Below are 13995 nucleotides of genomic sequence, written 5' to 3'. Positions count from 1 at the left end.
GGCCTGAGCCGGGGCTGGGCGCGGCTGGCGGGGGACGCGCAGAAAACCCGGCCAGAGCGTTACGGAACGGGGAGGGGAGGGGGTCACAGCGCGCGTGCGCAGCGGGTCAGTGACTCCGTTCTCGAGCCAGCGCCGGGGCTTAGCTCAGACCCGGAGCTCCCCAGGCCAGGGGCTGCTGCTGCTGCTACTGCCGCCTCTCGGAGCCGGGCCGCGCCGCAGGCTGCAGGTGAGAGGGCGCGCCCTGCGCAAAGGGCGGGGCAGCGGCGGCAGCTGCTGGGGGGTGGGGCCTTCCCCCCCCCCTCGCAGGGGCGGGTCCAGCTGCTGCTGCCGCCAGATCCCGCGGGGGTCCCGTGGCTGCTCCCCCAGCTGGTCCCGCAGCGCCCGCCCACAGGTCCCCACCCCGCACGGACCACGCTGCAGCAGCAGTGGCTGGTCCGTGCCTGGCAGGTGCCAGGTGGCAGTCGGTGACTTGCTCCCTCTGCTGACCCCTCCCCCCGCCCTTTGCATCCCCCCCCTTGCTGCTCCCCGCCCTGCTCTGCTTCTTCATGGCCTGCAGCCCCCCCCCCTCCTGCATCTCCCACTGGGGTGGCCCTGCCCATGTGCTGCCCCAGGGAGATGTGATGCCAGGAGAGGGGAGTGTGAGAGAGGTGTAAGGGGTGGAGTGTCCCCCCCTCTCCCTTTTGAACCCTAAAGCCTTCAAGAGAAGAAGGGTCCAGCTGCACCGTCATTGGGTGCGTCTAGACTGGCAAGATTTATTTTGTGCAAAAGCTTGCCAGCTGTCTACACTTGGCCGCTTGAATTTGCGCAAGAGCACTGACTTGGTAATGTACCAAAATCAGTGCTTCTTGCGCAAATACTTTCCCGCTCCCGCTCGGGGAAAAAGCCCTCTTGCCCCGATGGCTAAAATGGCGATCGGAGCTTTCTTGCGCAAAATCGCGTCTAGACTGGCCACGGATGCTTTTACGCAAAAGCACTTTTTTGCGCAAAAGCATCCATGCCAATCTAGACGCGCTTTTGCGGAAATACTTTTAACGGAAAAACTTTTCCGTTAAAAGTATTTCTGCAAAATCATGCCAGTCTAGACGCAGTCTCCCCCGCTTCATTAGCATAAAAATGGCTGCCGCTTTTTTCCCGCACGGAGCTTTGTTGGAAAAAAGCGCCGGTCTAGATGCTGATCTTGCGGAAAATAAAGCCTTTTCTGAAAGATCCCTTATTTCATAGAGGGATAAGGGATCTTTCGGAAAAGGCTTTATTTTCCACAAGATCAGTGTCTAGACTGGCACTTTTTTCCAACAAAGCTCCTTACGGAAAAAAATCGGCAGCCATTTTTATGCTAATGAAGCGGGGGAGATTTAAATCCCCTCTTCATTAGCAATTGCGATACGTCTAATTTACATCCCTTTTATGAAAAAGGGATGTAGTCTAGATGTAACCATTATGTTTCACAGGCATTTGATGTTAATTTGAACCTTTGTCCTGCTCAGTTCTGCTTGATTGTGGCTGAGCTCACTTGAGTACCAGTAGTTTTGCCAGGTGTCTGGTATTCAGCATAGGGAAATATGGTCATTCTAACCCTAGGCTGTGTCCACATTGCATGCTTCTTGTGCAGGAACAGCTGTTCTTGTGCAAAAGCTTACTGGCTGTCTACACTGCATGAGCGTTCTTGCACAAGTAAATTTACAGTATTGTCGGAACACAGGGCTTCTTCCCGAAGAGTTATTCCTCTCCCTATGAGGAATAAGTCCTCTTGTGCAAGAGCTCTTCTGCAAGAGGGCAGTGTAGACAGGCAACATGAATTTCTTGCGCAAGAAGCCCCTATGGTTAAAATGGCCATCAGAGCCTTCTTTCGCAAGAGAGCGTCCACACTGCTATGGATGCTCTTGCACAAAACCACATGGCAGTGTGGACACGCTCTTGTGGAAGATTTTTTGCACAAGAACTCTTCCGCAAACCAGTTCTTGCACTTCCACAAACCAGTTTTTGCACAAGAAGCCTGCAGTGTAGATGTAGCACCTGTGTTTTTTCACATCACCGGCTACTTGGATAGATTTTGCTTCCTGAATATGCACTACAGGCCGGATTTTTAAATGTGAGAGCACTGAGATACTTTCGAAAATAATTTTGTACCTGAAAACTTATTACAAAATCCATATTTCTATAATAATTCTTCATTCTGCAAGCACTGAGGTACACATTTGAATTTTCTATTACTTTATTGCATATGTAAATATTAGGATTTTTTCTCATATTTGTACTTCTAATCTGCATCATCATTTCTGTGAGCGCTACATCTATTATTACAATACATTCCAATGGTGCTTTTCACTCTGATAGTCCTACTGTTCTGTGTTGCCAAAATCCAGAGATTTTAAAATGAATTCTCTCTTTTTTGCAAACGTCCAGAGCACAGTGCTGACCTCACCAGAGGTGACTCTTCACTGTGTCTCTGCAGGGGAACAGCTAATGCATGTTCATCAATGTCTGTAAACCCCACATTTGTTTAGCAGCGGCCTGGGTCATGCTGCTTCCCGCCACTCCTCTTGTCTGAGGAACTGTCCCAGATTGAGGTGTCATTAGAGATTTTGGAACAAATGGATTAACTTAACAGTAACAAGACACTGGGACCAGCTGGGATTCACCCAAGAGTTCTGAAAGAACTCATATGTAAAATGACAGAACTATTAACTGTGGTTTGTAACTTGTTCTTTAAATTAGCTTCTGTTCCTAATGACTAGAAGATAGCTAATGTGAGGCCAATATTTTAAAAGGCCTCTAGAGATGATCTTGGTAATTACAGACTGGTAAGTCTAACATCAGTATCGGGCAAATTATTTGAAACTGTAGTAAAGAACAAAGTTGTCAGACACATAGATGAACATAATTTGTTGGGGAAAAGTCAACAAAAGGAAGTTTTTCTTCACACAGCATACATTCAACCTGTGGAACTCCTTGCCAAAGGATGTTGTAAAGACAAGGGCTTTAACAGGGTTTAAAAAAAGGGTAGATAAATTCATGGCGGTTAGGTCCATCAATGGCTATTAACCAGGATGGGTAGGAATGGTATCCGTACCCTCTGTTTGTCTGGAAATGGATGACAGGAGAGGGATCGCATGATGATTACCTGTTGCGTTCATTCTCTCTGGGGCAGCTGGCAATGGCCAAAGTCGGTAGACAGGAACATGGGCAAAACTTATGTTCTGATCCCATGAATTTTAGGATCTCATCTTGCAAACACTCAGCACACATTTAATAATAAGCATCTGAATAGTCATATTAACTTCATTTAATCTCTGTTGTGGAAAGGGTTTATATAGTCTCTGTGAAATGAAAGAACCAAGGTCTGTGCTGCTAATAAATGGATGAAAATGAGAGTTTTTAAATAAAGCAGCCTAAATGCAGGCAGATGAATATGTGGCTGGCTTATCAGAAACACTGGGTGCTCAGAACCAAATCCCATTGTTACAGGTGCAGGAATGTTGAAACTCAAGCCAAGTACTGAGAGAAAGGAATATGGATTTGGGATCCAACTTGTGTCTGCTGTTTATGGAATATCTAGATTCAAGCATTTGCCCACAATGGCTGAGTTCACCATGTGTGTCACCAGAGACAGAGTCTGGGGAGAATGGGAGTGTGGAAAGGATTAAAGCCCCTTTTAAAATGTCTCCAATTGCCTTTCTCCCCCTGACAGGCTGCAGAACACCCACGCCTACAGCCTGTAGAGCCAGGGACAGGAAATGGCTGTGGCAGAGCCGGTGATCTTCGAGGAGGTGGCTGTGTATTTCTCTGAGGAGGAATGGGCCCTGCTGGACCCGGGTCAGAGAGCCCTCTACTGGGATGTGATGCAGGAGAATTATGAGACTGTGAGCTGGCTGGGTAAGGATTTCTGTCCTCTCGAGTACCAGAAGCTGGTGGGCTCTGGAGCAGCTGGGTAGGGTTTGGTTCAGAGTCCCTCATTGTTCCCTGCCCCCCAATGTCAGGAGTATGAACCCTAATAACCCTGGCTCCTGGGTGAGAGACTGTCCCCTCCATATCCCCTCCCAGGGGAAGCAGGTTGAGGGACAGAACAATGGTGCTGCTCTTCCCACACCCAAGATCTCAATGTGCTTCCCCACCACCTTGCCCCTGTTCTGCCTTGGCCGGAGGTGTCTGTGGAAGGGCCCAGACAAGAACAGCAGGTACCAGAGTTGTGGGTCTGGATCTGGCTGCTGTTAGTGCCTGCAGGGTACCCTTTGGGCTAAGGATGTAAAAATGCAGTTACTTTCCTAATTGAGTAGTCGATAGTTCTTTTTTGTATCAACTCGACTACTCAATTAGTCGATAAGGTTAGGCAGTTACAGTGGTCAGTCTGGCTCGCGCTGGGTCCCCGCATAACCTCCCCCACTGTCCCTCTGCATCGTGTTGGACAGGGGAGCCAGCGTGCGAAGAATCTTACAATGCAGAGCCGCAGTAGGGGGAAGTTATTCTGACAGGTGAGAGACCCGCAGGGCCAGGGACTGTCCTAATATTGCACAGCTGCAGCGGGGGTTGAGGGGAATGCAGCTTGTCGATAGGGCTAACCGATAAGTTCACATCCCTACCTTGTGCCAGTGGGCTGAACCTCTGGGAGAAGGGCGCAGCAGGCTCCGCGCGGCCCTCCTGTTGCTCAGTGAAACGCTCTTCCTCAGCCGGGAGGAGCCCCTGCCCAGTGCTAGTTGGGTGAGATGCAGGGCAGGTCACACCTCTGCCAACAGCTACGGCAGGAGGGGAGGCACTGGGAGGTGTTCTCTGGCCCCCAGACTTTCTCTCCTCTCACCTCATTACACCAGCAGCCTACAGGGACACGCTAAGTGCCTCCCTTCTGCATGCAAGCCCTTTGAGTCCCCCACAAGTCCCCCACTTTGTCACAAGTGTATGCCGGGGAGTGGGCCCTGCAGCGAGGCAGAGGCCTTGCACAAGGAGGGTATGTCTAAACTACATGGCTCCGTCGACGGAGCCATGTAGATTTGTTTGTTCGGCAAAGGGAAATGAAGCCGCGATTTAAATAATCGCGGCTTCATTTAAATTTACATGGCTGCCGCGCTGAGCCGACAAACAGCTGATTAGCTGTTTGTTGGCTCAGCACGCTAGTCTGGACGCTCCCCTGTCGAAATGAAAGCCTTTTATCGACATCCCTGGTAAACCTCATCCTACGAGGCATAACGGGGATGTCGATAAAGGGCTTTCAGGTCGGCACGGGAGCATCCAGACTAAGGCGCTGAACCGACAAACAGCTGATCAGCTGTTTGTCGGCTCAGCGTGGCAGCCATGTAAATTTAAATGAAGCCGCGATTATTTTAATCGCGGCTTCATTTCCCTTTGCCTACAGCCCTCATCTACATGGCTCCATTGATGCATCCGAGCCAAAGAGCAGGGCGAGCTGAGTCCCCCCCAGCCAGAAGCTTTGTGGACGGAGCCCTTGGGGAGCTAGAGCTCTGCCGGGTCCTTCCTCTCCAAGTCCTAGTGACCTGCCATGTGGCAGCTGCAGTCTGAGCCCTGCCTGTGGGTCTCAGCGTCAGACCTGCAAGTCCTCACTAGAGCTCCCTGGCTGAGCAGTGTGTTCCTGTCCTGCCCTGGGATGGTGGGGGAGATGGAACGGGCCATGAGGGAGACTGAATTGTACCCTAGAGAGTGCAGCAGAGAACTCAGCTCCCCCAGCGAATCAGCGGGGTCATTCCTGAGTCAGGGGGGGATGCACCTTTACTGCAGGTGGGTGTATGGTGGGATCTTGTACCATTCAGAGCCCCGTCTCTGCAAGGTGGGGAAGGAGCCTTTCTGGGTGGGCGACTTAGGTTTTAGCTCTGGCAGTAGTAATGGCACAGAAGTTAATGAACAAGATCAGCACTTGGTTAATTGCTCCCCTGAGCAGGATTTCCAGTCTCCAAAGCTCATGGGATCTCCTGGGTGGAGCGAGGGGAGGAGCTGCAGATCCCAGATCTCCATGGCTGTGAGGAAGGGCAGATCATCAGCGACACCCACACGGGTGAGTAATCAGTTAAACAGACTCAGAAACCAATGTCTGTGTCCTCATAGCAGGTGGCACATGGGCATTTTTGTCAAGTCTAACTGCCCTTTCAGCCTGTCTTCAAATCCAGTCAGAGTGGGGGCGGGGAAAGGCTGGGTCCTCGTTTTGGGAAAAGGATGTGAGGAAGGAGGATGAATTCAGCTCATGATTATTCAACCTTTCCAGCCATTATTTGGCTGTGTTCCCTATTTTCTCTTCCCCTTTCAGAGTTTTCCTTTCAGCCCAGCATAGAGAACGACACTTGTCTGGATTCTTTGTCTATCCCAGCAGGTGATGGGACAGTAAGTGAGAACAATGGGGAGAGTCCTCAGCAGGAAGGACCAGAACAAGTGGCTCCACGTGGGATGTTATTGGGAAGCTCTGAAGGGCATGTTTCTCAGAAACCTGAGCAAGGAGAAACCTGTGAGAGTCAATGTAGCCTAGAAAAGCAGCAGCAAAACCATGCAGGGGCAGGACAGAGTAAATCCAGTCACAGGAGCAGAGGAGTGAAAAGAAACAACGAAACTGTTCAACAGAAAATCCCCCATCAAGAGGCACCCTACACTTGCAGTGACTGTGGGAAAGTCTTCCAATGGAGACAGGCTCTGATTGTACACCAGAGAATCCACACAGGAGAGAAGCCGTTCATCTGCTCTGACTGTGGGAAAAGCTTCTGTCATAGTTCAAACCTGATTACACATAAGAGAATCCACACTGGAGAGAAACCTTTCAACTGCTCTGACTGTGGGAAAAACTTCAGTCAGAGGACAGACTTTGTTAGGCACAGGAGAATTCACACAGGAGAGAAGCCGTACAACTGCTCTGACTGTGGGAAACACTTCAGTCAGAACAGATACCTGATAGCACATCAGAGAATCCACACAGGAGAAAAACCCTTTGATTGCTCTGAGTGTGGAAAAAGCTTCAGACAGAGGTCAGATCTTGTTCGGCATAGGAGAACCCACACAGGAGAGAAACCCTTCACATGCTCTGACTGTGGGAAAAGCTTCAGTGGGAATGGATACCTGGTTATACATCAAAGAACCCACACAGGAGAGAAACCCTTTGACTGTTCTGATTGTGGGAAAAGCTTCACTCTGAATGCACACCTGGTTATACATCAGAGAACCCACACTGGGGAGAAACCCTTTTGCTGCTCTGACTGTGGGAAAAGCTTCACTGGGCGCTCAGATCTTGTTAGTCATCAGAGAACCCACACAGGGGAGAAACCGTACAACTGCTCTCACTGTGGGAAACGCTTCTGTCAGCGTGCAAACTTAATTAAACATCAAAGAATCCACACAGGGGAGAAACCTTTTAACTGCTCTGACTGTGGGAAAAGCTTCAGTCAGCACTCACATCTTATTAATCATCAGAGAACTCACACAGGGGAGAAACCCTACAACTGCTCTGACTGTGGCAAAAGTTTCAGTCAGAACGCACACCTGATTAAACATCAGCAGGTTCACACAGGGGAGAAACCCTTCAACTCGTCTGTCTGTGGCCAAGCCATCAGGCAGAACAAAACCCTCACTGAACATCGAAGAACCAACACAGGAGAAAACCCTATGACCTGAGTTCCTTTTTAAGTTGCATGGCCATGTGGCCAGGTAGCAGCCTATTAATTGTTACACCAGCACTTAGGGCTGTGACATGGAGAGATGCCTCTCTCCACTGGTCTCAACCCCAGCCCAGAGCTGCCATGGCCAGGGGACTGTCAGCTGTCCCATGCCCCCTGCTTCAGAGCTGCCATGGCAGAGAGAGATGCCCCTCTCCCATCTCCCATTCACAGCAGCACCTGGGCTGGGGAAGAGAGAGCTGCTGGGAGTCTTCTCTCCCTACTTTAGACTGTCAATGGTCTGCACCTCAACCCCCTTATGATTGGCCATTCAAGGTCCCACACTCCCAACTGGAGCCCTCACACCCATAGGCTATGTTTATACTCGCAGCTTCTTGTGGCAGAAATATGCAAATGAGGCTGTGTGGAATATCGCCGAGCCTCATTTGCATTCTTAATGAGCCACCATTTTTTTTCAGAAGAGGCTCTTGCGCAAGAAGGAGCGTCTACACTGCCCCTTCTTGCGCAAGAAAAACCCTCTTGCGCAATGCCATTACACCTATTACTTTTCAGGACTACATTGCAGGAAGTCAAAGGAAAAGCATTCTTCCTTCGATTTCCCTTACTCCTCATGAAATGAGGGTTATTGGCAGAGACAAGTGCCCGCTCAGTTCAAATTAATTGTCTTAGGGTGTGTCTACATTGCATTCCTCCTTTGAGAGAGGAATACAAATGCAGACAAGCGAAATTGCAAATGAAGTGCGGATTTGAATTTCCCATGCTTCATTTGTATAATCATGGACTGTCGCTTTTCCAAAATAGCCTATTTCAAGAAAGCAAACACGGTCCACAGGGGATTATTTTGAAAAGAAACTCTTCCTTCGAAATAACCCTTAAACCTCATTTTTTATGGAGAAAGGGTTATTTCGAAGGAAGGGTTTCTTTTCGAAATAACCCCGCATGCACTGCGTTTTTCTCGAAATACACTATTTTAGAAAAGCAGCCAGCTGCAATTATGCAAATGAAGCACAGGAAATTTAAATCTACGCTTCATTTGCAGTTTCACTTGTCTGCATTTGCATTCCTCTCCCGAAGGAGGGATGCAATGTAGTTAGTTAATGCCTATTACGCCCGCTGGCGTGTAGGGTTGCAATGAAGGTTCTCCATTTTTGTCTGTCTTTGGCCATTAATGCAATGTAGACATTCCCTTAATCTGTAATTCAAACCATAGAAGATTGACAGTGGCAGCTTCAATCTTCCTCTGTCGTGTAGATGTATCCACACAAAGCAGAAGTGTGCTGGTTAGGGATGGACCAAGAGAATACAATTCTCCCTACAAATCTCAGCGTCCGGTATGCCTGCATTGGCCATGTAGTGAGAACATGCACGATTATTAAAGTAGGGAATGAAACATCCGTCCAAAAATAGAGCCATGCAGAGCAACGGGCTGAGATAAGATTCTCACATTATGACGGGACTTGAATATGACTTGTTGGGAAATCTGAATGTTTTATGCTCAGTCACTTCATGTACATTTGATGTTACATACCTAAGCCCATCGTTTTCTTGTCTGCTGTGATTTCTCATTCACCTCTGCTATTTTTTTTGTGACACTGAGTACTGCAGATGCCCCTTTTTTTGTTTGTAGAATCTCTGAAAAGTGGCAGTGGGATCAGTAAAGACTGAATTATGTGACAATGTTCCTTATTAAATGCATGAGGAGGGATACGTGCCTTAGAATTGGATCTCTAAATCTCCGCACATTACATGGGGAGCCATTTAAATTAGCCAGTGTGGCATGACCCTTTTATGGAAATAGGTGCATAAGACTTCTTCCAACTCATGAATTGTAGAAGCGAAATGATTCTCTGACAACAGGGATGTTTTCAGAGGCTGCCTAACTCTGCAATGTGGGAATCTTCTTTAGAACATTTTGGCTGGTGGTCAGGATACTCAGCCAGGATGTATAAGACCATTTCAAGTCCTCCCTCCTGTAATTAAGCCCAAGGCTGTGTCTACACTGGTGCGATCTTGCGCTAAAGCGGCCGCTCTTGCACAAAAACTTGATGCCTGTCTACACTGGCTGTATGTTCCTGCGCAAGTAAACTGACATTCTAATGTATAAAATCAGGGCTTCTTGCACCAGAATGCTGACACTCCCACTTAGGAAGAAGCCCTCTTGTGCAAGAGCTCTTCCAGAAATGGCCAGTGTAGACAGGCAACATGAATTTCTTGCGCAAGAAAGCCCTATGGTTAAAATGGTCATCAGAGCTTTCTTGCACAAGAGAGTGACTACACTGGCATAGATGCTCTTGCACAAAAGCACATGCCACTGTAGATGCTCTCTTCTGGAAGAGCTTTTGCAGAAGAACTCTTCCGCAAAAGAGTTTTTGCGAGAGAACGCGCCAGTGTAAGACCTAGCCCAAGGGTTTAGAACAGAGATCTGCCACCCCTCAGGCAAGTACCCAAGCCTCACAGCTATCAGCTAATCTGATGTGGGTTCCTCAATCTGTGCCAGTGAAGTCGTTCCACTGTGTATAAATCTCAAGAGTCGTTAGGGGTGGACAGAGAGGGAAATGCCCATATTTGACTGGTGTTTAGGGCACTGTGATGGGCTGGACTAGGCCCCAACACTCCCTACAGGAGGCCAGCAGCCTTACTGCACCACAGCAAGGCTATGTCTATACTTACGGCTTCTTGCACAACTATGGCCATTCTTGCGCAAGAATCCACACAACGTCTACACTGCCCGCCCGCTCTTGCGCAAGGAAATTTACAGTACGGCATGGTAAGAGAGGGCTTCTTGCACAAGAGCTACACTCTTTTTTAACAGGTGTAAGTCCTCTTGCGCAGGAGCTCTTGCTCAAAAGTGCAGTGTGGATGCTCGGCAGAGATGGTCGTTGGAGCTTTCTTGTGCAAGAGAGCATTCACACGGCTATGGGAGCTCTTGCGCAAAAGCACAGTGTGCACATGGCAGTATAGACGTTTTCTTGCACAAGACTTCTTGCACAAGAACCCTTGCGCAAGATGTTCATGTGCAAGAAGCCGCGAGTGTAGACATAGCCTAAGAGGAGTGGAGAAGAGGTCCTCCAGGCACTATAGAGTGGCTATCTCTGCAGCAGCCAATCAGGACCCAGCAGAGGGGTATAAAAGGGGCTGCTTTCGAAAGAGCACTTTCGAAAAAAGGCGTTCTTCCTCGTGAAATGAGGAGTACCGCCATCGAAAGAAAAGCCGTGTTCTTTCGATTTAATTTCGAAAGAACGCGGCTGTAGTCTAGACGCAGGTGAAGTTTTTTCGAAGAAAGGCTACTTTTTTCGAAAAAAACCCTGCAGTCTAGACACAGCCACAGCACCTGCAAGAGGCTCAGTTACACGGAGCTTGGCAGCTGCATTGTGCACCACATGTGAGCAGGAAAATCACTTTGAACTAACGCCTGCAAGCAGGCCATGTGAATGCCCCTGCCCAGCGCAGCCAGACCCATGGAGAAATGCCCTTGGGCCCGGGGCAATACTTCCTTGCGCTCTTCCCATGGACACTTGCTCAATGCCCTCCCCACCTTGTGGGACCCAGAGCCAGTAGCTAGCCTGAGCCGAGACCCGCGCACGGTGATTTTACAGCCCACGGCCCAGCCTCAGGAGCCCACGGCACTGTCTGCACTGCCCGTGGCACACCCAGGCCCCTGGCTAACAGCCCAGCTCAGCTGGCTCCGGCTCGTGGGCTGGGGCGGCAGGGCTAGGAAATGGCCATGCAGCTCTACCGGCCTGAGCCCAGGCCCTGAGCCCTCCAGGGGGGAGGGGGACTCTGAGCCCAGGCTCCAGCCTGAGCCCAAATGTCTCCCTGCAGTTTGTAGCCCCAAAGGATGAGCCCAGGCCCCCAAGGCAAAGAGCCCAGGCCAGGCGGCCATAGGGCCGTTAGCTCAGCGCAGGCCTGGTTAGAGCAGAGATTAGGGCTGCCAGATGGTTTCAACAAAAATACCGGACACACTTGATAAAAATTTGTCAACCAAAAAATATATATACATGCTATGGGAAGTTTATTGCCCGAGGATTCAGACAGGGCAGAAGGCAGCGAGGGAGGATCACTGTCAGCCGACGGTCGTGTGTGTATGTGTGTGTGTGTGTGTGTGTGTGTGTGTGTGACCGAGAAAAGGTTTAACTTCTGTGACTTTACCACTAGGACCGGGGTCCCGTAGCGGAGGGCAGCCAACAGGCTGACACATGCCCCAGAGTTTATAGGAAGAGCTTATTACATCTCAGATTTCAGCTGCTAGGATACAGGATCCCTTCGCAGCAGACAGTCTAGGGAAGACTGAGAGATGCCCCAACGGATCTGCCACCTGGGAGTGGTACGATCCAAAACGCCCAAGCTCTTCCTATACCTGTCCCTTATGACCTGCTGAAGTTCTTTTAAATTGTGCTTGGTTCTGTTACAGCAACTGAAGGAGTCAGGTTAAAACTTAAACAGTTTCAGGTTTATTAAAGAAGCTTATAAATCATATGGTTACAATGGCTATTGCTCTATTTCTTAACTGCTAGCAAATACAGATCTTAAAAATGGTTACAAAGAAAATAAAGATAGAAAATAGAAATAATGGTACCAAGTGACAGCTTAATCTTTAAAGAGCTCTAAGTCTATGTGTACACTTAAGACAAAGGACCACATCCAGGTACAATTTTTACCCCCTTCTGTGCCTCTCGACTCCAGCGGGTCAAGCCAGGGCTGGTCCCTCAATTCCTAGGAAAGACGAATATGAGGTGGGTGTCCCCGTGGAACCTCAGGAGGTCAAACACCTAACCCGACCAGCAGATAGATGGTAGATTGACACTCAAAGTGAGTGTGCTGCTGGACCCATCTTTATACCCAATAGGGGCCCGTATCCTCTTTCTTATCTAAAATGCCAAATTGTACTGGTCCGTCTTTATGACGCCAGTTCTTACAAACAAGTTTCAACTTAATTTACACTTGCAAGAGAGAGAACTAAATTGTGAGTACTGGACATTTTTTTTACTGGGCGAGAGATTCCTCCCCCCCAGATGGCTGTGTGTTCGTATCAATATGGGTTTCAGTCAAGGGCACTCCTCGGCAGCCTCTTGGTCAGCAATTGGCATATCTCTGTTTACAGCCATTCACGGTCACAGCAGCAGCCTGCATATCCGGGCCTTCTGTTCAAGGCTTTTACTGCTCTGTGTGCCCTGTATGCTTCAGGCAAGCAAAAATGGGTGTGACGGGGGGTTCCTGTCTGGCTACAATCACTCAGGGGCAAATCATGCACCTGGTACCCAGCATGGCCAGGCTCGGTTCCCTGCTCTGGCCCCCCATTATAAGAGACACACTCGTGCGCTGTGTTTTACACTCGGCCTTAGGGAGCAACATCCGACGGTCCCTCCCCACGGGCTGTGCAGCGCCCGGGCGGTGGGATCCTGAGGATGCTCTCACCGACGGGAGGAGAGAGGTGACCTCACGTCCCTCGAGATCATCCTGTGGCTCTGTTTTGGGGGTTCACGCATAGAAATCCCCCGCCTCCCACCCTCTCATTTTTCAGAGGGCTTGGGGTCAGAGGGCTGGAGGCAGGAGTCTTTGGCAGGAGAACGGGGCAGGAAGAGGAAGCTAAAGCAGGAAGCTAAGTCACCTGCACCTCGGGCTCAGCATCACCCCGGCCTGCCCTTGGGTTCCGCTTCTCCCTTCAGCGGGACACGGTGGGGGCCTGGCTCACAGCCCCACTGAGCCCTGCACAGAACGAGGTGGACTGGCCTCACCAGCCACCAAGCCTCTACTGCCTGCAGGGTTTGTGTCTGAGCCCAGATTAGTTTCCTCTTGCTGTGTCTCTGGCACAGTAACACACACGGCGCTGTCCTCCACTCTCAGGCTGTCCGTGCACAGGTAGAAATTGGCGCTGTCCTTGGAAGCTGTGAATCGGCCCTGGAGGGTGGGAGAATAATACTCGCTCTGCCCTGGCTTACTTAATTAGAAAATACCGGACATTTATACAGCTGGTATTTTCTCAATTTGTTTCCCGGACAGAAAGCTCAAAAACCTGACGGTCCTGTTCAAAACAGGATACCTGGCAACCCTAGTAGTGATCCTCTGGCCTGTCTGGGAAGGTCGACACATGAAGTACTGGGGCGTTTTTATTGCTTCACTGGTGATGGAGGTAGAAACAAGCAATTGAAATCTCCGTCCATCTGACCATGGGCCTTTTCTCCTCATGACCGTCTGAAGCCTTGCTTTTGAGCCAGAGCCAGACAGGACATGGACAGTTATGTCCTCAGGTCCCAAACCAGCCCCACTGAAATAAGACAATTTGGGGTTGGGGGCAAGGCGATCCAAGCTATCATCTCCAGATGAAGGAGAGAGCCAAGAAGATTTCTGTCTGACAAGAACTCACCTATCAACACTTGTAGTTGTGAAATGCTCATTT

General features: G+C 49.7%; 1 protein-coding gene across 1 annotated transcript; it reads left to right on the top strand.

Annotated features, from left to right (window-relative positions):
- Nucleotides 1–89: 89 nt before the first annotated feature.
- Nucleotides 90–8547, top strand: LOC102455228 (uncharacterized). Its single transcript, XM_089770824.1, has 4 exons — nt 90–226; nt 3689–3873; nt 5885–5998; nt 6308–8547. The coding sequence occupies exons 2-4, from the start codon at nt 3735–3737 to the stop codon at nt 7594–7596; spliced, it is 1542 nt and encodes a 513-aa protein (XP_089626950.1). The 5' UTR covers nt 90–226; nt 3689–3734; the 3' UTR covers nt 7597–8547.
- Nucleotides 8548–13995: the final 5448 nt, after the last annotated feature.

The sequence above is a fragment of the Pelodiscus sinensis genome, chromosome 19 (genome assembly GCF_052426305.1).
Source record: "Pelodiscus sinensis isolate ZL-2025 chromosome 19, ASM5242630v1, whole genome shotgun sequence".
In the NCBI taxonomy this organism is placed as follows: domain Eukaryota; kingdom Metazoa; phylum Chordata; order Testudines; family Trionychidae; genus Pelodiscus; species Pelodiscus sinensis.
The sequence above is the reverse complement of the archived record's forward strand: the minus strand, read 5'-3'. Positions and strand labels throughout refer to the sequence as shown.